Raw genomic sequence first — 26,750 nt, 5'->3', positions numbered from 1 at the left:
AATAAAAGAGAATCATGTAGGACAGCATAATAGATAATACGACCATACATCAATTGGGGTTTGGGAGACGTGAGGGCGATAGATCATCTTCCAGCCAGACTGCTTAGCTATGGAATTTATAAACTAGCTCCTAAAATTGAAGCGGCTTTCAATTTTGCTTTCCAATTTACAGACGCGGCATGGTACCTGGCTGCTTTTCTTTGCTGCCGTTGATTCGATTTCAAGTTTCCAGCAGAATGAGTCCTGGAGCGTCGCTGCGCTAAAACTCAAACACAACTAATCTAGCGAAGTTTGTCTGAGATGGCAGCTGTCTATCGGCGCTTCAGCAATACTGAGGGCATCTCTTACTCTAAAAGCTGTCGCCTTGATTAGAGTACTGTAGTACTAAGTTGGACCCAATTGTAAAATGAAAAATACTAAAATAGATTTGAGTAAACAATAAATATATATATACATATATACATATACATATATATATATATATATATATATATATATATATATATATATATACATATATATATATATATATATATATATATATATATATATATATATATATATATATATATATATATATATATATATGATTCATGTTTTTGCTTAAAAAAGTTCATTTCTAAAGATTATAGTCAATTATTGTTATTATTGTTATTATTATTACTACTACTACTATTAATAATAATAATAATAATAATAATAATGATAATAACAACAACAACAACAACAACAACAACTGACTATAAATAATAATACTATTAATGATAATAATAATAATAATAATAATAATAATAGTAATAATAAGAATAATAAGAATAATATTAACAACAACAACAACAACAACAACAACAACAGACTATAAATAATAATACTATTAATAATAATAATAATAATAATAATAATAATAATAATAATAATAATGATGATGATGATGATGATGATGATGATGATAATATTAATAATACTATCATTAATAATAATAATGATAATGATGATGATAATAATAATAATAATAATAATAATAATAAAAATAATAATAACAACAACAACAACAACAACAGTATATTAACATTACTATAAATGCACCACAATCATCTTGCACTGCTTGCTTCAACCTTAAATACCTTTTTTTGCACAATATTCACCTCTAATGCCTCTCTTGCAAATATCCTGCACAACATTGTTCAGTTTCATGTTAAAGTACTGGTATAGCCTGTCTTGTGTGTATAGTTATTAAAGTATTTTATAGTATATGCAAGTTATGCATAGGTGTTTTAAATAGCTCTTCAGTGTTGTGTTTGTATTTAATTAATCCATGTAGCACCGATGTCCTGCGAGACACTGCATTTTGTTGCTCTGCATGTCCACGTGTAGCGGAATGACAATAAAGCTCGACTTGACTTGAGTTTTATTACAGTATGAGCTTGCTTCAAGTAGAAGTTTTTAAAGTTAGACTCTCAATGTAGAACAAAAATATTGGGACCAATCAGCTCCAAAAGCTAATTACTAAATTGAACTAGATTGTAAAATAAAAGTTATTAGAAAAAAATTTATTCAAGTAAACAAACATACATAATAGGGCATCACGGTGGCACAGTGGGTAGCACGATCGCCTCACAGCAAGGTCGCTGCATGGTTCGAGCTCCCGCTGGGTCAGTTGGCATTTTTGTAAAGAGTTTGCTTGTTCCACAGGGTGCTCTGGTTTCCCCCACAGTCCAAAGACATGCAGCACAGATGAACTGAATAGGCTAAATTGGCTGTAGTGTATGTGTGTGAATGCAAGAGTGTGTATGGGTGTTTCTCAGTTCTAGGTTGCAGCTGGAAGGGCATCCGCTGTGTATAACATATGCTGGATAAGTTGGCGGTTCATTCCACTGTGGCGACCCCTGATTAATAAAAGGGACTAAGCCGAAAAGAAAATGAATGAATGAACATTCATATTATCACACCTTCACCAAGAAGGTCCATTCAGATTACAAAGGCAGATACTGATAAAATCAGGGACTGGTAAGGATGTGTGTGGACTTTGGGGGTTTCACGGTGTCGTCATATGTTGATTGGTCGGTTTGACTCAGTATTTGGGTCACATGGTCAAGAAAGATACAAAATGGATGGTAAACTTTGCTCTCTCTTTTCCTCTTCTGCTCCTCTCCTGAGGTCTATCTTCTCTGGCTCTACAGCTATCAGGCTCTCTCTCACTCTCTCTCACTTTACATTTTAGGCTGGGTACAATTAGGCCCAATCCCAATTCCATTTTTGTACACCTACCCCTTCCCCTTGGCCCTTACAACCGAGGGTCAAGGGAAAGGGCTTCAAAATGTACCCCTAAAAATTGGGACAGCACAACAGCACCTGCACATGTCATCATATATGTCATCGTGATCTCTTGCTTCAGATGAGATCAGACGATCAAAACTGCTGGAGTTATTCCAGTTGTGCTATTTTTTGGTATTTATCTTCAGGAAATCACTGAAGGCGTAAATTATATCATCATAACAATCTAATGTGGCAATAAGATCGTAATACTGTGCATTTACACAGTGGCCATACTCAATGTAAACGCACAGAAACAGCATTAAGATTATGGCAGACACTGTAGAAAGCTCATTCACAGCCACTGGACTTTACTGACAGGGGATTCGAGTGTCGTTGAGTGTCAAAATGTCATGGAACTGCTATACAGGAGTTATGATTATGGATTACAGATTGTGTGAAATTTATCGGTTGTTAATTTGGCGTTTTTTTTTTAAGCATGACAGTAAAACATGAATGCGGTTATGAATATATTAAAACGTGTTTGTTGTTTGCAAAAATTCATAATAATTACAAAATATACTATCAGTAGTGTCGCTACAAGTGATGCTACTAGCTTAACTTCATTTCTCAGTAGTGTGGCTATATTTTTTTGTCAAGTAGCATCCACACAAGCTACATTTGCTGATCATGGATCAGTAAGTGACGGCAACAATGGCAGCTTGATGGAAAGATGAGTGAGGGACAGTTTTTTTTTTTTTTTTTTTAATATGAGACTGCATACATGAACGAAAGATAATGAGTTCATTTAAAAATTAAAAATAAATATTATTGGATTCACAATATTGTATATTTGATTAACATATTGGATTAACCACTAGTAGGAAACACACTTTGACCCCTATATGCACCTAGTACATCCTTACAAACACTCCGTTACAAAGATTAATAAATAAATAAACAAATTAGTTGGCATGGCATCTATATATTGCTGATCTGTGGTGATTTGAAAACTCCAAAAACTGCTTTACCTACTTTGAGGTTAGAGGCCCAAATATCTAAAAATTCTTTAAACAAAACATTTTGGCTTGAAAATCATCTTGTGGTGAGAAAAATAAATGCAAAATGAAATGACTTTCCTTAAAACAATGTATAATCACAACAGCATCTGCCAGAAAAAAAAATCCTATATAAATAATTTATTAAAAATATAATCTGCCAAAATAATCATTATTCAAACCAAAAACAAGCTAAAGAAGTTTTTAATTTTTTTATCACCGGTTCAATAAAAAATATCTGCTAAATGAGTAAATGTAAAACATTACATATTTTTCCTATATTTAGACTACATTTGTCTGTATGTCTCTCTTTTTATGTGTATGTTCAATTTCAATGGAAAGCATCAATAACCTTCAATACGACCAATCGATAACTTTTAAAAAAATAAATATCTCAGTAACATAAGCCTAAAGGCAAACTAAAAAGATGTCAAAATTGATCACGAGTGTGTGTCAAACTCTCTGTAACGCAAGTTCATTTCAGCGCACATTGCATTAGTCAAAGATCACTTGCGCCATCTTCTGGAGACAAAACACAACAGCAACACATGTGGTAGACAAAATGTGATGTGGAAGGCAGTTCAAGAAAACTCACAAAGCTTAAAAAAAGCAGCAGAGAAGAACCATTTAATTACTATATATCGTGATATAAATACAAATTTGAATAAAATATGTTTTAGTTCACCCAGTCACCAAGATTGTATTAACCAGTCTGAAAGGCAGAGGAACCATTACCAACTTTAGGAGGACTTAAAGCGATGATGCCCACCCTTGTTTGCCCATATAATACACTTCATAAATAGGTATTAAACACATACACATCACCATTTTAGAAGGACACTACTGTATAACTACAAGTTAACTATGTTTATGTACGATCGGATCTGTCCACACATATGCACAACACCTTTACTTTTCTGATTTCGACAACAATGTGTAATATAACCATTTCAATTGAATTGCTACCTTGCTGAGAAAAAAAAAAAAAAAAAACAGCATATGCTGATAAAGTATGTTTTGATGCTGGTCTTGATACTTGCTGGATTCAATACTAGTCTTGCTGGTTTTAAATGCTGGTCTTACTGAACTCAATGCTGGACTTACTGATCTCAATGCTGGTCCCGACTAGCAATGAGACCAGCACTGAAACCAGAGGGACCAGCATCGAAACCAGCAAGACCAGCACCGAGATGAGCATCAAACCAGCACTGAAACCAGAAAAATCGGCATCGAGACCAGCAAGACCAGGTTTTCAGTGTTGGTCTCAATGCTGGACTTGTTGGTCTCAATGCTGGTCCTGACCATAAAGGCCGGCATTAAGACTAGCAAGTCCAGCATCAACACCAGCAAGTTCATCATCGAAACCATCAAAACCAGCCTCAAAACAATCAAAAGTTCTGTATCGAGACCATCAAGTCCAGCATGGAAACCATCAAGACCAGTATTAAAACCAGCAATACCAGCATTGAAACAATCAAGTCCAGCATTGAGACCATCGAGACCAGCATTTTAAGAACAGCAAATCCAGTAGAGACCATCAAGATCAGTTTCGAAACCAGCATCAAGACCAGCATCGGAACCAGCAAGACCAGCATTGAAACCAGCATCAAAACATAGCTTGCATACATGTCCTATTTAGTAGGGTAATCACTGGCTAAACCGCCAATTGCTAACAAAGAGTACGAGGTCAGCAAGAGGTCATGAAGGAAACTTGTCTTACCTCCTCAGCATGTGGCAGGAGTACTTCAGGTGATCCCCACTCCATACTGATCTTCTCTCTCATCCTCTGAGGGACGATCAAGCATTTGTCAACAACCAGATCTGGATAAATCACCTTTAACCCTCCCCTAAAGAGTAAAAGTAGAGGTACGGGGAATAAGTCAAGCTGTTTATATCACTCCATGCATCAGTATTCAATCAATGGTTTCCAATGGAAGGTCATGAATAACCAATGAATGCACTGAAAGTTGAAATAGTGAGTAAGTTTTTAGGGTTGTACAAATTGTTGTGTGGGTTTTTGTGTTTTGAGTGGGACCTGCTGCTTGAGCATCCGTGACTCAGAGCTCTGAGGGAGTCCTGCACATCCCACATCGGCCTACAAGCCAGACTTCTCAAATCAGTTCAGCTCGGAAAATATGGTTTGGAAATTAACCCTATTCCAGAACTCCTTGAGGAAAGCTGAAAGACATCTCCATATGGTATATAGGCTTTATATATTTTATATATATTATATATAATATTTTATTATTTACAAGCAAATAATGGATGTTTTAATAATAATAATAATAATGTTAGGGTGATTAGGCAAATCATTGTGCAACAGTGGTTTGTTCTATAGACAATCGGGAAAAAAATGCACATGAGAGCCAATGATAATGACTTTTAAATAGTTTTTAAAAGTTAAAAAATGGTTTTATTCAACCCAAAATAAAACAAATAAGTTTTTTCTCTAGAAGAAAAAACATTAACAGAAATGCCTTTAAATGTCTTTGCTTCAGTAGCTATTAGTTGGGAATTTTTTTTTATTAATAAATATTTCACAGGATATATTTATTTATAGGAATAAAAATAAGAGATTTGATTATATTTTATGATGTCTTATTTTAATAAAGCAAATACATTTAGCAAAATAATAATGATTCTAAATATATAAAGACAAAGTAATATGAAAATAATAATAATAATAATAATAATAATATCAATAATAATAATAATAATAATATGTAATGTGATATTTATTATTATATAATATATAATCATATGTAATATAAATGTATATGTAATATATATATATATATATATATATATATATATATATATATATATATATATATATATATATAATATGCTTGTAGATTTTTTTATTAATGTCAGTGTAACAAAACACTTTTACATATATATACATATATACATATATACATATACATATATACATATATACATATACATATATACATATACACATATACATATATATATATATATATATATATATATATATATATATATATATATATATATATATATATATATATATATATACATACACACAACGGCAGCTTTGGATATCTTTTTTAGCTGGAGATACTGTTGTCTTAAAAAAAAAAAAGTAAATAAAAAAAATATTTCACATACCTTATGTGATACCTTAGGAACAGTATTGCAGAATTTTGACGTTTTAAAACCTTGACTTTTCCAAACAGCAGTATACCTTGCAAAAAGTTATCGTCCCATGCTTAATCCGCAGTCTCATTGGGTATATTACAGATAGAGACGCATGTATTAGATCTGACTTTTTTTCTTTTCTTTTTTTTTTTCAAAAACGTCTTGGCTGGGTAAAATTTAATTAAATTTAAATTAAATTTCTCTAATTTTTTTTTTTTAGTTTTTTAATATTTTACAGAAAAAAAAAAGACCAAACTTTTTTATCCCATTGAATCTGGTCATATACTTCCATCCAATAAAACTTCACATATGGGGTTGTTACAGCTTCCTTTTTGAAAGAGAGACCTGATTTTGTAATTAATTGAGGAAGGTTGTGACAAAAACATACATTTCCCACTCCAAGGGGTGTGATGGTAGAGACGAAACACTGGATACTCCACCATAACCTCTTAAACGCATTATAACTCTTTTAGGAATTGCATCCATTACAATGGAAACTTACTTGCAGAATTCAGCATCTTCTGCTGTCAAAGGCTCGTCACAGGTGGCTTTGGTCATGTGACATGCGCAGAGGACGCACAGAATCAACGACGTGTAAAATAAATACATTTTCCAGAGACCCTTCAACAAACACAGGAGTGTAGGCGATAGTTATTAACTGATTTAGTGTTATTAGGTTGCGTATGCAAAACAGCCGCCATTTTAAGACATTATGTTAAAAGAAATGTACGTAAGCTGTAAAAGAATCTGTCTGTTTGTTGACAACTCATGTATTTGATAACATTGATGTGTCATTTACCTGCAATTCTCGACAAACCTGCTGATATTAACGTTTAGTTGCAGACGGGGAACTAGTCTGTAGCCGTCGACTTAAAAATAGTAAGCTAATATTATGTTTCAAAGTTAAATAGGGAAACGCATTGGAGCCGCCCACTCTTCACTGCGATTGGTTGCCACTTCTGTTAGCCGCCAACTCATTGGTTTGTAGACTTGTCAATCATGTTCTTTGTTGATAGGGTAGCGGTGCTTTAATAAAAATTTTATTATTATCAGGTGTGAATACCAAAAGGTGTGCAGGCTAACAGGATTAATTTGTATTTTTTAACGAAAATAAAACATACATATTCAGAACTTTTTTAAAAATTAAAGGTGTATCTGATAAATAAATTTGGTCTAAAGGAAGTTAACAAATAATGTTTAAACGACAGTTTTTAGCTACATTGTGATTCTTAAACACATAAGATAAATCAAATGAATGTAAATAAAATGTTACACTGAATTACATTTTGTGTCTTGTGGAAACGATGGTCAGATCTGTGGGAGTCATTAATTAAAACAAAAAAATAATTATTATTATATTAAATTACATTAACCCTATATAGGGCACTCATTGAATTAGTTTTAAATGAAAAATTCTAACCCTGCAGTGTTATTTGCCGTTATTTCAAGACGTTAAATCTTCTGTTATATAAAACAAACAAACAAACAAATAATTATAACAATAATATTTTTATGTTGAAAATTTTATAAACGTAAATAAAAATGAAAAATTCATAAACTAAATGGATTTTTTTTTTAAACATTTTTTTAGGAACTTCTTTTTTCAAGTTTGAAAAACTCCAATTAGCTACTTGGGATTGGTGAGGTGCCAATGATGTCATTGTATTCAGTTGATGTCAGAATTATTAGCCCCCCTGTTTATTTTTCCCCCACTTTCTGTTTAACGGAGAGAAGATTTCTTCAACACATTTCTAAACACAATAGTTTTAATAACTCATTTCTAATAATGGATTTATTTTATATTTGCCATGATGATAGTACATAATATTTGACTATATATTTTACAAGACACTTCTATACAGCTTAAAGTGACATTATGACATTAAGGATTAACTGGGTTAATTAAGTTAACTAGGCAGATTAGGGTAATTAGGCAAGTTATTGTATAATGATGTTTTAATGATGGACTATCAAAAAAATTGCTTAAGGGCCTATATATATATACACACACACACACACACACACACACACACACACACACACACACACACATATATATATATATATATATATATATATATATATATATATATATATATATATATATATATATATATATATATATATATATTTCACCAAAAGTACAGTAAAATATGTGCATTTGTGAAATATTATTGCTCTATAAAATAACTGTTCAAAAGTATATTGTTACGCTCTAGTATTTCTTTATTTATTAATTCATATTATTATTGTTGTTGTTGTCGATTAGGAGTGTTTTTGATATTAATTGGTATTTCATTTTTTTTAAATATTAAATATTTAATAATTTAACAATATTTGTACAATTAATAAATGCCGCCTTGATGAACAGAATCATTTTCTTTAAAAAACAAAACATGAAAAAAAACTGACCCCAAACTTTTGACGGGTAGTGTGTATATGTACGTGTGTGTGTGTGTGTGTGTGTGTGTGTGTGTGTGTGTGTGTGTGTGTGTGTGTGTGTGTGTGTGTGTGTGTGTGTGTGTGTGTGTGTGTGTGTGCTTTCCTGTGAATTTTTTACTGTTTTTCAAACATTTCTAAAATGCTGTTTAACAGAGAAAGAACATTTTCACAGTATTTACTATAATATTATTTTCTTCTGGAGAAAGTTGTTTTTCTTTTAGTTTGGCTGAATTTTATTTCTAATTTTTAAAAATATTGTAGGGTCAATATTATTACAGTAGCAACCCTTAAGAATTTCACATTTTTGATTGGCTCAAAGTGCAATTTAAAGACGTAACTATTGGTAAATTAGACTGACTAGTCTTTAATTTGCACTTCAAGCTGAATATATCTGACAAAATAAGAAGAAAAATATTATATACTGCCATCATGCACTGTAAAAAATGCTGGGATCCACACAATCCCTTAACGTTGTCCCAACACAAACCAATAATTGAACTTAATTGTTTTTACAAATTTAAGTGGATAAAAAATAAAACGATAAAAAAAACCTTCAACAAAAAAAAAAAAAAAAAACTAATTTAAACAAGCAGAAAAAAATAAAACTGAGTGTGACAGACAGAAGAAAGTAGTTACTATAACTTACGTTTAAAAATTGGGTCACATTTTATGTATCCTGTTAAACGACACTTATTTGAAATGTTTAAAAGACAGATTGGATGATATGGGAAAATATTGGAAATATTTGAAAAGAATTCACATTTCAGAGGTGGGTTAATCATTTCAATTCGGACTACAGGGGAACAAGACAAATGAATACAAATAAAAAATCTTCCACACACAAAATACAAACTGCTAGTTTGTCTTTATTAAACGCTATTTACAATACACATGCTGCAAGATTTCCTGAAAATACAAACGCCTCCGTTCCCAAACACAAATGATCAACATCAGGCTTTTAAACACTGAGAGAACATTCTAGTGTTGCTTTCAGATTTTGATTTCAAGGCTTTTCGCGGCTTCTTTGCTGCGCTGGCCCGACACTATTGTAACTTTGCAGCAGAAAACAGCATGTACCATTGCTGACGCTTGGTTTGGTTTGTGCTTCTTTGCAGTTGTGGCACTGGGATGTATCGAGCTCATTAAAAGAGGCTCTGATTATTTTTGAACGATTGCACTATAATACTATGTTTTCTTCTGCTTTAATCCTTGATAATGAATCGTATCTGAGAGTAAAATTAAATTCTGGACATGCTTCAGTGGCTAAAACTGATTGGATATGCATTGATTAGTTTTAGAGGGCATCAGATATAGTACATTATGCTGCACTGTGTGTAGAAAATAGTTGTTTTTTATTTTAGAGAAAGGAAGCCTGTTTTGGTCAATATTTTCAATTTAGGATGTGAACTAACTGATCATTTACATACTTTGCATCACTCTGTTCCGTGTTTCCATCTGTATATATGTATAAAGTGGAGGTCAAAAGTTTGGAATTGGTTTTGCAATGGCTGATTTTTTTTTTTAATGTATTTATCTTTATAATTTAAAATAGAATTGAAACTTGCAATGCAGAACTGAATTGGTTGTATTATTATTCCAGTCTTCAAGATCTTTCAGAAAGTATTCTAATATGCTGGAATGCTTTTTTAAAAAACATTTTGGTGCTTGCTGTGTTATTGTTTAATAAATGTGTTCATTTCAAATAATAATAATAATAATAATAATAATAATAATAATAATAAATGAATGTATGATCTAATAAATAAATAATAATTATAATAAATAATGTCAATATAAGTAATAAATAATAATAATAATAATAATAATAATAATACTAATAATAATAATAATTATTATTATTATTAAGACTGATAACAATAATAATATTATTGTTATTATTATTATTGTTGTTACATAATATTAAAGCATGTGAATTATTATTATAAATTAATAGTATTCATTAATAAATAAATTAATAGTATTATTAATAATAATGACACAATATATGTATTGTTGTTATTATTATTATTATTATTAACCATACTACTACTACTAATAATAATAATAAAATTTGTTAATAATTTAAATAATAATGATGATAATAATAATAATAATAATAATACCAACAATATATATTATTACAAAAATAATATAATGAAATCATACTAATTATTATGTATATTATTCATTAATAAATAAATTATTATTAATAATAATAATACATTATTATCATTATTATTGTTATTATTATTACCACAGACTTTTTAAATGTCATGGTTTTCATAAAATATATGAAGCCGTACAACTGTTCTCAACATTAATAATAAATAAATAAATAATAATCAATAATATTTGAACAGTTAATCAACTTATTGAGAACTGGAGTAACAAAAAAGAAAACTAAGTAAATGGGAGAGTAAATGCGTTGCCTTAAAATGTTTGTTTTTAATTACATAAATTAAGTCAACTTAACAATGTCAAGTTACAACAGATTTACTATTTTTTTTTTAAGTACAGTCAACTTTTTCCTTTTAGGATAATAGTTTACTCACTCTTTTTGTGGTAAAGTAAACAATTGCTTTTTTATAGTGTTTTAAATTACAAAAATAAAAAATTATATATATTAGTGGTGTAACGGATCACAAATCTCATGGTTCGGATCACATTATGATTTTTGAGTCACGAATCGGACCAATTTTCAGATCAACCAAAAAGGCGAGGAGACAAATGTAATTTGCTTTCCATTTATTACAAAAACAGCACTGCGAGAAACTTTTGATTTTAACAAACAGAACTTAAAACCTGTAATTTTATTAAAAATAAAATGAAGAAATAATCGGCTGAAAATAAAAATAAATCAAAAAATATTCAGTACTGTAAACAATTCACTATTATACTACTGTTGCTAAATCTAGAAATCTAACATTATCATTTGTACAACCCATATTATTTTTTGTCTAATTTTCAATAAATGATTCAATTATTCACTCATAAAACTTCATGTTTCATTGCTAGATGATCATTTTTGAAGAATCATTCAGTGGCATATATTTTATGTCTGGTTGTCGCCACCTATTGGGTAAATAATGCAGTTGCTGCAAGTTGCAAGTTAAATGCATACTATGGCGATTTTAATCTTTACCATAAACATTAGTGGTTTCATCTTAACTATAAACTGTTCTCCCAGTTCTTCTGTGTTATTTGACTGTTTTTAACTTCTTAACTAACTCAAAAGACTAAAGACTGAATCTTTTTCTTGCTTTTTCACATTTTTCAAACACAGGTTTGAATGCAGCGATTTGAAAAATGTATAAATACATGCAAATCAGCATCATTTATAATGTATGTTGTGTGGGTGTTGAGATCCCGATCTTTAAGTGATTAATCGTGCAGCTTACACTGAATGCATTAATGCAGGCTAAACAAGTAGTGACAGAAAACCCCTTTAATAACCTAAGAAACCCACCACGTCCCCAATAACCCACCACAACTTCTTCCATCATCATTATATTTTATAGGAAAGCCTAAATACTTTCATCCGTGTAATTTGAATGACGCAAGAGGCGATCTTTCTGCAATCGTTACAAATTTAGGATTAAACTACAAGTAAAAAAAATATTAATCCACGGGTCACCTGTCTTCCGAACCATGGGTTGTGATCCGAACAAATCACGGATCAACCATGACCCGTTGCACCCCTAATATATATATATATATATATATATATATATATATATATATATATATATATATATATATATATATATATATATATATATATGTATGTATATATATATATATATATATATATATATATATATATATATATATATAGATAGATAGATAGATAGATATATATGTTAAAAACCACAAGACAGTTCTTTTAAATTGTAATACCTCATAATCCAATCTGTACTCATCAAACTTTTCAAAATAACAATAATAATAATAATAATAATAATAATAATAATAATAATAATAATAATAATAATAATAACAATTCCAAACTTTTGACTATAGTAAGTCCAGTTTCCAGCCCTGATTGAATGGAAAATGGACTCCGCAATGTGCATGATCTTAGCAATGAAAGGCAATAAATGATAACAACACATTCCCGTATCACAGAGACACTATCACATAATAACTTTGGAACATAACAACAAAAAACATCATAAACAATACAATATGAGTTTTTACACACTGTGCACCTGCTTGGCGTACAACACATATAATACAGAAATGCTTACAACACATTTAAAGTACAAACAGTGAGTAACAGCAACGCTTTTCTTGTGTACTTTACATTAAGGCATGGGGTTTCATCTCTGCAGCAACAGATTACACCAATTTTTGTAAATTACACAGTATTTAACTGTAATATGAACTCGATTTTACTTTAGGACAGTTATGCAGTATGTTACTGTATTTTAAAGTCGCATTGTGAAAATGCTGTCAAGGTATATAATACTGAGAATGCAAATACAGCAAGACAGATGGTGCCGTAAATGTAAATAGGGTATTTTTTTTTCTTGCTGTTATTGATTAAAGTAAGTTACTGTCGGTTCTATTAACGGTGTAGAAATGTTCAGACCTGACTATTGGCGTATTTGTTTCATATTTTGCTCACAGAAAGTTTTTATAATCTCTTTTACGATATTGTTGGGTGATTAAAAAACGAAAAATCTCTAATCATGTGCGTTAGGTTTCTCTTAGGTGGCGCTAACATTAAATGCTTCTCACAATTTATATCTTCTTCCTTATTTCAGTACGTTTTGTGAGAGTAAATTTGTGAGAAGCATCGATATATTTAAACGCAGCGTTAATCATAAAGAGCCAAACAAATTCTGGATTTTTTTAAATGTGTTGAATGGTTAATTTAGGGCTTATTCACATTAAAGTACACATGAAATCAAACTAACCATATTAATTTTGTTAATTTTAGCATTTAGTTTTGCTGTCAACAATTCCTCTGTGCACGTCGTTAAGAATAAGCAATAATTTTCCCTTGTTATCTTTAATTGAAATCTAAAAATATGCACTTCCTGTTTGTTTTCAGTTAAATTGTCAGATTACATCTGTCTGAGGAATTGGGCGGGGCTAACATAATTAACCACGCCCCTCCAGCTGTCAGTTTTGACAACAAACAGAAATGGTGAGCAGGAGGAGTCTGTTAGGTGTTAGTAACTCCACCCACCCATCCCCCCCACCCAGTTTTTTTTTCTATAAAAACTGAAGTTTTGATTTCATGAGAACTTTAAATATAAAACAAAATATTAATATAATGCTATAATAGCCAAGTTCTCAAATACTTTTTACACCTCTGCTGTGTTCTTTACCCTTGATGACAAAACAGTTTTTGTTTTTACTAAAACAATTTCAGTGAACCGAAAAGTTGTTGTGGAATTTTATTTTAGCATAATGATGCACTTACAACTAAAATGGAATATTAAGTAGGGGGCGGGGGTTTATTTTTGAGCTCCTCCTCTCATCTTTCACTGGCAGCAAACTAACGATTGAATCTGCTCAGCGTATTTTCGCAAATGACCAAATTTTGATTAAAGATTCCCAAAACAAATACAGATTCTTTGTTCACCTTAAGACTAGCAAAGTAAAACATCGTAAGTTATGAATTCATGAGGACTTAAAGTACAAAACAAAATATTAATATAATGCGTATAATAGCCAATTTCACAAATACTTTTTACACCTCTGCTGTGTACTTTATGCTTAATGATGACAAATCAGTATTTTTTTTTACTAAAACTATTTTGATGAACCGAAAAGTTGTTGTGGCCTTTTATTCCAGAATGATGAAGGGCTTTTAACTGAAACAGATAATTAAGTAGGGGGCGGGGTTTTATTTTTGAGCTCCTCCTCTCATCTTTCACTGGCAGCAAACTAACGATTGAATCCGCTCAGCGTATTTTCGCAAATGACCAGATTTTGATTAAAGATTACCAAAACAAACCCTGATTATTTCTTCACCTTAAGATAAGCAAAGTAAAACATCGTAAATTTGGATTTCATGAAGACTTTAAGTATAAAATAACATATAAATATAATGCGTATAAAAGCTAAGTACAATTACTTGAATTATTTTTACACCTCTGCTGTGTACTTTATGCTTAATGATGATAAATCAGTATTTGTTTTTACTAAAACTATTTCAGTGAACCGAAAATGTGTTGTGGAATTTTATTCCAGCATGATGATGTACTTACAACTAAAATGGAATATTAAGTAGGGGGCGGGGTTTATTTTTGAGCTCCTCCTCTCATCTTTCACTGGCAGCAAACTAACGATTGAATCTGCTCAGTGTATTTTCGCAAATGACCAAATTTTGATTAAAGATTACCAAAACAAATACAGATTCTTTGTACACCTTAAGACTAGCAAAGTAAAACATCGTAAGTTTTGAATTCATGAGGACTTAAAGTACAAAACAAAATATTAATATAATGCGTATAATAGCCAATTTCACAAATACTTTTTACATCTCTGCTGTGTACATTATGCTTAATAATGACAAATCAGTATTTGTTTTTACTAAAACTATTTTGATGAACCGAAAAGTTGTTGTGGACTTTTATTCCAGAATGATGAAGTACTTTTAACTGAAACAGATAATTAAGTAGGGGGCGGGGTTTTATTTTTGAGCTCCTCCTCTCATCTTTCACTGGCAGCAAACTAACGATTGAATCTGCTCAGCGTATTTTCGCAAATGACCAGATTTTGATTAAAGATTACCAAAACAAACCCTGATTATTTCTTCATCTTAAGACTAGCAAAGTAAAACATCGTAAATTTTGATTTCATGAGGACTTTAAGAATAAAATAACGTCTTAATATAATGGTAAAGTACAATTACTCAAACACTTTTTACACCTTGGTTGTGTACTTTATGCTTAATTATGATGAATCGACAAAAAGTATGCACTGTATAATATGCTAGCAGTGCATTCTGATTGTCTGTGAATTATAAAAATGTACACTATTTTATAGCATGACTGGTTTGTATAAATGATCGATCCTTAATTTGACCATTTCCAAATTTCGTTCAAAAACAGCAAGGCAAAACCCTTCACAAGTCCACACTTTATATTTATATGCTAATGATAGGAGTCAGCAAATGTTCCTGAGTGCTGTTATAAATGCTTGGTAAGATACTTAAAAGTCTTTACTCGATTAACAGTCCATCGTGTGTTTTATAATGGATGGATCTCAAGTCGCCATTGTTCTGGATCTACATTCGAAGTATGTAGAACGTACACATATTTATGGGGCTCTAAATGAAAACATTAACCCTTAACATTCCCTTGCACATGCAGGTCAGATATCGGATTCATTAAAGCAGAAAAAAACAAAAACATTCTCTCATAATTATTCGCTTACAACTGGCAGAAAATGCATAGCAGATTATGTGTTTTTCTACTCTCTTTACACTCTTAAAAATAAAGGTGATGTCAGATTTGCTTCCTCTTCTAGGAAATTTGAATAATCACACCAACTTTGGATTATTTTGAAGAACTTTTTGTTTAACTAGAATATAAAAACGCCTTTATTTTTAAGAGCGTATGGAGATACAGTATCCATTTATTTTTCATTGTAGATCAATCTGTTGCTAAAAAACTACTGTATTTCCCTATTGTAAGTCATTCTATGTTCAAGGTGCTATACGCCTCTATAACAATCGCATATGCTAGATCAGAAACATTCAAATTGCAGGGGATTATGTCTATGTGAGCCATGCTTTTGAGGTTTCGTCTCCTGTATTAGGAGTTAATGCACCTAAAATAGTAAAACTGCTTTCATTTGAACTGCGTGTGTTTTTTTTCTGTCTTTTTTATGGTGCTTTTACACCTTGTACATTTCCTTTGGTCTGGACCAAGGTAAAAAAAATAGCATTATTTAGCCATTTTGGCTCTGTTTCCCATCAGGCCATCTGTTCTGAATCAAACCAGTTGAAATGAACCAAAACAGTTACATGACAACATCCACATCAGTCCTTAGCTAGTAGAACTTGATTTCACCAAGTAGGACATGTTCCTGGATTAACGTCTATGTTGATCCTGGAACGACTTTCTAAACAGCCAATCAGAATTAAGGGATATGTTTACAGTTTATGTTAAGTTTAGGCTTACGGTTTATGCACTTCATGATTGTTATCCAACTGTTATACGCTTCTGTTTTTGGGAATAATTTATGGTTGGGTTTAGGGGTAGGAGAAAGGTGTGGATTACTTTTTTCAGCAAAAACACATGTGCAAGACATGCGCATTTTGATTGGTCAGGTGCAGCTGAAAAAAGTCACCTCTTAGTGAAAAAAGCATGCTGAATTGTACCATTTTTAACCATAATTTTGACCAAAGGAAGCGTACTACAGTCGTGAGAGCACCCTTAGTATGCATCTTAATTATATAAATAACTGTTCTGTAGTTCTAACTACTTCTAGTTCTATTAATATTTTAAAGTGTCTCACAGAATCGGATGCTTAAATATAGCAGGTTTAGTATATATTCTACAACAACTACTTAAAGTGCCCGTATTTTGCTTTTTTTATGTAAGAACCTTTTATTCGGTGTGTAATGTAGCTGTTTGTGAATGTTTACAAAAGATAAAAATGCTGATAAATTGAAATTTGTCCCAAAATAAAAAAGAAAAAAAAAGAAAAATCCAGTCTCACTCCCTCACAAACACCCTAGCAGGCACACAACACCATGAAACTTAGTTATAAGGTTAGATTTAGGTCGTGACTTCAGGTTACCAAATTTCAATGTCTAGCCAGCGTCTAATGCTGTGTTCACACCAGACCCGGCACACGCTAATAAATCGTGCTATTCGTGTAGACCTGTAAACATTTTGAGTTTACTCGCTATATTTGCACATCAGATCCGCTTTATTTACACATCAATATCACCTCACAATAGATGTGGATTCGCGTCATGGCAGGGCTTCTGTCTGCCAGGTGACTCTAGCTTTATTGCTAAACGGCTAACATGGATTTATTGAGAGAATAGCTGTGTTTATTTGCTTTATGAAGGCTGAAAAACAGCGTCGATATGTTTGGAGCTTACTAGATCCATTCAGAGGTGCACCCAGCACCTGAACAGAACCTATACCTGGATGATGGAAGCTTTTAGCGGTGCTTCTGACTGAGCAGAGCCCAGTTTGATGGACTGTTGTCCGTGTTGGCAGTAGGATTTCGGGACACCAACAACAGGCGCTATGTCATAATCACACCCTCATCATGATTGCTTAACGCAGCGTGAATGTCTGCTGAAGATCAGATTTTCCAACTTTAGCGATTCGCTTGAGCGTTAAGCACATCAATCGTACAAAATGCCTAACTCGCGCTGCTTCTTTCGCGCTTAGTCCATCGCAGCATGTCTATTCACGTCTTTGCATTGATTGACTTAACATGCAAATTACTCAAGCTTGACGTTTCATCTGCGTCTATTGTGAATGCAGCATTAGGACAGCGCTGTTTTGACATCCAATCACAACATCAAATGATGAATTACTTTAGGTTGTGTTGAAAGGTCATCAAAATCCAACATTTTAAACCAACGTCATATTGACGTCAAATACTGACGTTTATTCGTCAGGTATGTCAACCAAAATTCAACACCTGATAGACATCATAGTGGTGACGTCAACACAACGTTAAGCTGTAACATCATTAGACGTTGATATTTGGTTGATTTTAGGTTGAATGTTGAACACTGACATCAGTTTGTTAAGTTCTGACGTTAACCAGATTTTCATTTCCAAACAAATTGCAACATCCCCACAACATTGGGTACAACGTCAATCTAATGTTCTGTGCCTGATAGGATACCTGCATGTACTGGAGGTTTGTAATGGATTTTCATAACGTTTATTAATTCAAAATTCCCTGCAAATGATGTGTGTTTTGATCCTCAAACGCTGTAGTTATGGCGGAGACTGGAAGAGTTTGCTTTGAATTGTTAACATGTACAGATAAGTCTGTTTTGGAAGCAAATCCACGTCGCAGTTCAAGATATTTTGATTAAGTGGATCATTTGTATGAACTCATACAATAACATTCGTACATTTCAGTAGAATTTGCTCATCCCCCAATGATGGTTGGGTTTAGGGGTAAGGTTAAAGAGCATGCCTCCTTTCAAATATTGCATGTATTTATACATACAACGTCATATGAATTTGTACGAACTACACACTTTTCGGCCAATTTGTAGAATAGTTACGTTTCCTCAGGACTTACAAAGGAATTGGTGCAAGAATTGGTACGCTAAAACCAATGCCATTGTTTACCTTCAAATCTTGGTTTACAAATGTCGAGGATGAGCAGAGATTCAGATTTGGTAGCAAGTATTTGGCCTTGGATAGACAATGCTGATTGGTAATCTAACCAAACAGAGCAGAGAAAGGCGGAGTTTAGAGAGAGCAGATCCAAAGAGCTTAGAATGACCAAGAGGCGACATTCAATAGAACGTTCCACTGCAACAGCAGCGCCCAGCAACAGCTCCGGATTTCCACCATTTTGGAGTGAAAGCGATCGGCCGTCCATTGGATCTTATTGCTGTCGCCATGGCAAGCAGCTGCTTTTTTTTTTGTTTATTTATTTAAAATTCGCATTAAAGCTGAGATACAACCTGAAAAACGAAAATAAAACACTTACTATCACAATCATCAGCACTTTTAACAGTTTATTTTACAGTCTTATAATATGCTGTTGTTCAAATGGTAATTTTCAGTCCAATATGGCCACCACGCCATCTATTTTTAAAACTTAATTTTATCTGCACTATTGTTGTGTATATTTTATTATTTCTCTTGTTGTTTTATTGCTCTTGTTGATTGTACGGTGTCCTTGAGTTGCTAGAAAGGCGCCTTTAAATAAAATGTATTATTATTATTATTATTTCCCAAATCACACTAGAGTGTCGCCTCTTGGCGATTCTATGCTCTTTCTCCAAAGTGACCCTTTCGGCTCTGTGAAAAAAAAATGGTTCTGACCTTATATAGATTTAAACTTATTGATAGAATCCTCCAAAAATGTTTGATTTCCTACTTTTTTTAAGGTAAGTGGTTGCAAACATTCTATATGGGCTAAATTGAAACAAACTAATAATGTATTAATGTTCAATTTAATTTGTTTGTTTAAATTCAGCCCATATACATTGTTTGCAACCACTAACCTTAAAAAATGTAGTAAATACAATGAATTTTTTTTCCTTGTAATGCCGCAGTCACACTAAGAGTATGAAGATGCGAATATCGGTCAAACGATACAAAAACAAAAAGACTGATAAAGCTATCGATTAGTCCATATTTTACGTTTCTGTACAGTGAGGTCACGTTTTGAGCCTCTATTAGTTTCATGCGTTCACATGATGTGAATTCAAAGATCACTAAGCTTGAATCTAAAACACAGTTACTCGTGAAATTTTTGATCTGGCACATTTGCATGCATATGAATGAAAGTCAATGCGGCGAACAGTGCAGTGCGCCTTAAAAATCTTACAAACAGCAAAATATGGGCACTTTAAATGTAACTAGCTGTGATGGATCATGGCATTGTCACAGGCCTGCCTGTGAAACTCACCTAAAAGCTATAAGGGAAGATTTAAAATAGTGTATATGTGTGTGTGGATTGTTGTGATCCACCCTATGAAGCGCCTGTGAGCTAACTTTGGTAAAGACAGCAGCTGGTGCCCACACATTGAATATCAGCAGTGTTGAGGCACTCTTTATATTCCCTGTAGAGAAACCCAGTAGGTTCCTGTTATGAAGGATCTGGTTATGATATTACAGGTTGTTACTGTTTTCCAGGATATCGTCGTTATTGAGACAAAATGCAGCTTGATTGTAAACCTGAACTTCATTTGTGTGATCGTGCACAAATGTGTGACATGATGTCAGCAAATGCCGATTCAGCGTATAAACCATAATCATTTGATGTTGGTTTTGATTTCCGTTCTTGTCAGCTGATAACATATGAGGTTAGAAGGGTTACTGGGAAAAAACATATGAGGTTACTTGGAAGAAATACAGAAGAAAAAAGCTGAAGTAAAAGTACAGTGTACAAGGAAGGCGAATCTTAAAGGATTTGTTTCTAAATAAGATCAGGCCTTCTTAAATATCAAATAAACAGTCTAATTACACATAAAATAGAGAATTGGGTTCAATGCGTGTTAAACAAAATACTGAGAGTTAAAATGTTGATTATCACAGAAAATACGTTTGTAATATTTTCACTAGACTGCATTTAGGTAATCAAATAATTACATTACAAAATAGTATTAGCATTTAAAATAGCCGTTTTATATATGAACACATTTTAAAATGCAATTTTTGGCATTATTACAGTCATCACCCAATTTTTAGATGTAAATTTATTATCATTTTAACAATAATGTTAAACTTAACAGCATTACAGTTATAAAAAAAACAATATATAATATAACCAATTTACTTTGGGTTCATTTAATGTTCATTTGTAATGTAATGTGTGTATTTATATAGCGCATTTATTGTGTATGCGCTTCACAATCTCTTTACACCACCACCAGTGTGCAGCATCTACTTGGATGATGCGACGGCAGTCACAGGACAATGTTGCCAGTGTGTTCACCACACACCACCTATAGGTGTAGAGGAGAGACTTTGGCCACAAAGAGTCAGGACCTCTGTCTCATCTGAAAGACGGTGCTCACTGACAGTGTAGTGTCCCCTTCACTATACTGGGGCATTAGGACTCAGACCACAGGTTGAGCACCCCCTGCAGACCTTACTAACACCACTTCCAACAGCAACCTACTGTAATTTTCCCATGTGGTCTCCCATCCAGGTACTGACCAGGCTCAGCACAGCTTTGCTTCAGTGTGCAACGATTCTTGTGCTGCAGGGTGATATGGCTGTGGAAGTTTGGTTAATTTAATGCATTTTTTGTCAATTAAAAACTTTATATAATAATAAAAAAAAATCTTAGTAAAGTTTTGCTTTGTTTTGAAGTTACTCTAATATTTGAGGCATTTTAAAAATTAGGATTATTCATCTAAAAATTTGTATTTTTAGGAAAATACTTTTGTAGATAGATTAGCTTCAGGTCAAAATCATCAACTAACTTACTGCAGGTCAAACATTGCAAATATCCCTACATGAAAATTGCAACATAGGCTCAATCTAAAAATGTTGCCCTATATACATTTCTGGAGATTGTGAATTATGTAGCCTGAAGTACGTATGGCTGCATTTCGTCTTTGAAATGAACACTACAGGGCGATTTGACGCTGTTCCTTTTCACGCTTACCAGCTAACCGCTTACCTCCATGTGAACAGCTTTTCCGCTGTTACCAGTTTGTCCAGTGGCTCGCCACGTATGTCGGCGGACTTGAGTTGACTAAGATGATGGGGTTCGAGTCCAGCGAAGAACGGTTCCAGAAATAAGGTAAGAAAAAACAAAAGCCAAAAAGTAAAACAAGCGTAAATATACGTAAAGTAAATAACATAGTGAGAATGTGGTAAAATCTGAAAATGTGGTAAAAACCAGGTGGCCACGAGGGCTTTTCTTTTTCTGGATTGCTTTTGAAAACACTGTCGGTTGGGTTTAGGAAAGAGGGTGGGCGCTGGTAAATTGGTGCGTTTTTAAAACATTGTCAGTTGAGGCTGGGCGGTATATCGAGTTCTGGGAATAATATCGATATGATTCCCCAATGCGATGCAGGATTATCCAATATCGTTCATATCAATATAAAATTGACAAGCAGCACCTGAATGTGTTCGAAAGAATTAAAAATGCCAAAATGGAATAAATTTATACTGCAAAACTCCTGTGTTTGAATTATATTTTGCTCAAAAAATGTTTGATAAAGTCTTAATAAAGGCTTTAACTTTCAAGTAACCATTTATGGAAAAATACTGGATATATATTGCATACTGTCATTGCTGCTAAAAATACCAGTATATGATTTTTTTGCCCATATCGCCCAGCCCTATTGTCGGTTAGGTTTAGGGGTGGAGCAGGGTTGGTCAGTCGATTGGTCAGTCAGTTGACAGTGGGCTCTGGTGGATTTACGTAGGTGCGAATGGCACTTGCGAGAAAAATTTGAGATCTCAAAAAGTGTACACAGTGACCTCTGGTGGTTTAACTAAAACATAACTACAAAAAAGTACCTCCTGGGACGTATTTGTCGCTCTCCAGAAATGTATATAGGGGTACATAATCAGAATGGGTGGCAAAATTGTGTACATTATTATAATTATTTCTTTTTTTAACTTTGCAATTCTTTATCAAACTGACATAACTTGATCTTTTGGGCAAATGCCGGACTTTTCTCTGGTGCTGTAAGATGGAGCAACCATTTAGTCCACTTTAACTGTGCATTCAAATCAGCCTCCATTTAATCAGCAACTAATATACAGAACCAAGTCACTTGTCTACATTTATTCTTTTTTGATAAGCTCTTTCAGTAAGATGTACTTCATAATACATATGCAAAGATCTTTTTGTGGCTAGACTTTATCTATTGTGTGTCCATTTTAACGTTTATTGCCCTACCCTGTATTTCTATTGTAAATGCCCATTATATTATAATTTTCTGTGCTAATCAACATTTTTGCCATGGATCCTTTCTTACAGCCTTTAAATGTCACGATAATACCTTTAGTTGTCGAACTGAATCTTTGAGAACGTGGGTCTGTCGAAGTGGTTTGATTGTAGACTGCCAAAACACTGAGGAATTCAGGTTTGTCACATGTTGCTGGTTGCTCTAAAATGTTGCACTGGTCACATCCTTTAGAGCTAAAAAGCACTTTAAATTAGGAATAAGTTTCTATACAGATGAAGATATGCAGCTTTTGGGATGCTAACAGTAGAGGTGAACAGGTATTTAAGCTCTACCGCTGCAGGATATGATCTGCTAAAGCTGATTTGATGAGAAATCCGACCAGCGTAGAAGCAGAGAACGCAACAAGATGTGCTTTGATTACTTTGACTGGTGTTCTCTGTCTTGTTTTTATTTTTTGCGTGTTCTTCAGCAGCTAAAAGCAGGGCTTGGGTATTTTTGCTTAACCGAAAGGTGAAAAGGTTATTTTGTATAGCTGAAAAAAGGCTGTGATTCCTTGTCGTGTGGTTATATCCCGCATTTAGGGGCTGCATTGTGCACCCTGAGAGCCGATCAGATGACTGCAGAGGACCCAGGAGAAGACGGAGAGGACGGTGAAGATGGCAGATTCCAGAAAAGCCATTTGCGTTTACACTGACGCTTTTGGTACAGGTAATCTTCTTTCTCTCGCTCCTTGCGAGCCCGCTGATAGTGGTCCTCTTCCTTCAGATACCACACCGGAGGCCAGCGATGTTTCTCGAAATGCTCCTGGTTGTCTGCAAAACAGAATGAAGCCACAAGAATTGGGGACAGATATTCAGAATTCATTTAAATACCGATATTATCATTCAATTTGAACTTTGATTCCTATTGAGATGTTCAATAGGATTCAGGTCTGGGCTTTGGCTGGGCCACTTATACATTCACCAAGTTGTTGTGAAGCCACTCCATTGATATTTTGTCGGTGCGCTTTGGGTCATTGTCCTGCTGGAAGATGAACCGTCGCCCCAGTCCGAGGTCAAGAGCACTCTGAAGCAGGTTTTCATTCAGGATGTCTCTGTACATTGCTGCCTTCATCTTTCCCTCTATCCTGACGAGTCTTCCAGTTGCTGCTGCTGAAAAACATCCCCACATGATGCTGCCACCACCATGCTTCACTGTAGGGATGGTATTAGCCTGGTGATGAGTTGGACTTGGTTTTTTCCAAAATTAACGCCTGGCATTCACTCCAAAGAGTTCAATTTTAGTCTCATCAGACCAGAGAATTTAGTTTCTTATGATCTGAGTGTCCTTCAGATGCCTTTAGGCAAACTCCAGGCAGGGAGTGTCTTCCGTCTGGCCACTTTACCATACAGGCCTGATTGGTGGATTGCTGCACAGATGGTTTTCCTTCTGTAAGGTTCTCCTCTCTCCACAGAAGAATGCTGGAGCTCAGACAGAGTGACCATCGAGTTACTATCACCTCCCTGACTAAAGCCCTTCTCCCCTGATCACTCAGCATAGATGGCCGACCAGCTCTAGGAAGAGTCCTAGTGGTTCCAAACATCTTCCACTTACGGATGATGGAGGCCGCTGTGCTCACTGGAGTTTTCAGAGCAGCAGAAATTTATCTGTAACCTTCCCCAGCTTTGTGCCTTGAGACAATCCTGCCTCGGAGGTATATTGACAATTCCTTTGTCTTCATGCTTGGTTTGTGCATTGACATGCACTGTCAACCCTGGGAGCTTATATAGACAGATGTACGCCTTTTCAAATCATGTCCAATCAACCGAATTTACCACATGCGAACTCCAATGAAGCTGCTGAAACATCTCAAGAATGATCAGTGTAAACAGAATGTACCTCAGCCCAATAAAGAGCTTCACGGCAAAGGCTGAGAATACTGATGTACATGTGATTTTGCAGTTTTTTTATTTTTATTAAATTTGCAACAATTAAAAAAAACTATTTTTTCACATTGTCATTATGGCATATTCTGTGTAGAATTTTGAGAATTAAAATTAATTTTTAATTCAGAATTAATTTAATTCATTTTTAAATAAGGCTCTTACGTTCAAAAATGTGTAAAAAGTGAAGCGCCAAGATAAACTTTAAGTGTAAACACTCCCTATGGTTGCCATGTCTCCATAATAACTATAAGGCAGTTGATCTGTTGAATTACCTGTAGATTTGGCTTTCATGTCACGAGGGAATTTGCGGCAGACTCTATTGTAGTTGGTGCAGACGTGGTGAAGACACCAGTCGGTCAGCTGATGAGCACAGTGGAACTAATGGAAACAATCACACAGATGAAAAAACATTGTCAAACAACTACTCCTTGTACAATCTCCCTGCAACACTTGATGCTAATTGATATAGTATCAATATTTATTTACTTTTTTGTTGAACAGAAATTGAATCAATCCTTATTTTTTAAATATAAGATGGTTATTATAAGAAATGTTACTTATAAGGAACATATCTTATATTTTCTTTGATGTGTTTTTAGCTATAAATGTACCTCACATCAACTACTACCAGATAATGTGACTGGGTAGTATCAGGCTTTCCAAATAGCTATCTCTTGGGGTGTTAAAGCGGTTAGGTTTCACTTGGCAATGTTTTCATTCTCTCAGTCAGGGAAACAGTATAGTACGCTTACCTGGGCCATGTCTAGATAGAGCAGAACATCTCCATCTATATCAGCTCCCATCATAGCAGCTTCAGTCAGAACCGTCACAGTGTACAGCTCTACGACAGACACCCATATAATGGTGTGAATTAATTTACATTCCAAACTACATTACAATCACTTAAACTTTCTCAGTTGAAGTCGGAAAATAAACAAATAGGTTTTGTTGGGTTGAGTTTAAGTGGAATGATGAACATGGAGTCAGAACTGATAGAAATAGGCTAATAATTTGGCGATGAAGCAAAGAAATAATAAACGTTGATTTCTTAAGTGGTCAAACAGAAAAACATTTGGTTGATACTGCTTCAGATCATACGTTAGCATACTTTTCCTTCAGCAATGTCCAAACATTGAATATAAGTTATACTTATTTTTCAATAAATAAAAACAGGACCGCTGAATTATTAGCACTCTTGTTTATTTTTTCCCCAATTTCTGTTTAATGGAGGGAAGATTGTTCCAGCACATTTCTAAACATAATAGTTTTAAAACTCATTTCTAATAATTTATTTATTTTATCTTTGGCATAATGACAGCACATAATATTTTACTTCATATTTTTCAAGACTCT

The 26,750-nt window shown here is 33.5% G+C and overlaps 2 protein-coding genes across 15 annotated transcripts in view; both read right to left on the bottom strand.

The window, feature by feature from the left end:
* pebp4 (phosphatidylethanolamine binding protein 4) overlaps positions 1–7,357 on the bottom strand; it is a 176,659-nt gene extending 169,302 nt beyond the window's left edge. For both annotated transcript variants that reach the window (XM_005170788.6, XM_073911247.1), the window contains exons 1-3: positions 7,276–7,357; positions 6,979–7,097; positions 5,032–5,158 (exon numbers count right to left, since the gene is read on the bottom strand). In XM_005170788.6, coding sequence (XP_005170845.3) covers positions 5,032–5,158; positions 6,979–7,085 — 234 coding nt within the window. In that variant the 5' untranslated portion in view covers positions 7,086–7,097; positions 7,276–7,357. The remainder of the gene's footprint in view (positions 1–5,031; positions 5,159–6,978; positions 7,098–7,275) is intronic.
* Positions 7,358–22,468: 15,111 nt separating this feature from the next.
* The window catches only part of rhobtb2a (Rho related BTB domain containing 2a), a 290,373-nt gene continuing 286,091 nt past the window's right edge, over positions 22,469–26,750 (bottom strand). For all 13 annotated transcript variants that reach the window (XM_073911225.1, XM_073911226.1, XM_073911223.1 and 10 more), the window contains 3 exons: positions 26,150–26,238; positions 25,670–25,775; positions 22,469–24,284 (listed from right to left, as the gene is read on the bottom strand). In XM_073911225.1, coding sequence (XP_073767326.1) covers positions 24,082–24,284; positions 25,670–25,775; positions 26,150–26,238 — 398 coding nt within the window. In that variant the 3' untranslated portion in view covers positions 22,469–24,081. The remainder of the gene's footprint in view (positions 24,285–25,669; positions 25,776–26,149; positions 26,239–26,750) is intronic.

The sequence above is a fragment of the Danio rerio genome, chromosome 8 (assembly GCF_049306965.1).
Source record: "Danio rerio strain Tuebingen ecotype United States chromosome 8, GRCz12tu, whole genome shotgun sequence".
Classification (NCBI taxonomy): Eukaryota; Metazoa; Chordata; class Actinopteri; order Cypriniformes; family Danionidae; genus Danio; species Danio rerio.
Note: the sequence above shows the minus strand (reverse complement) of the source record. Positions and strands in the feature narration are given on the sequence as shown.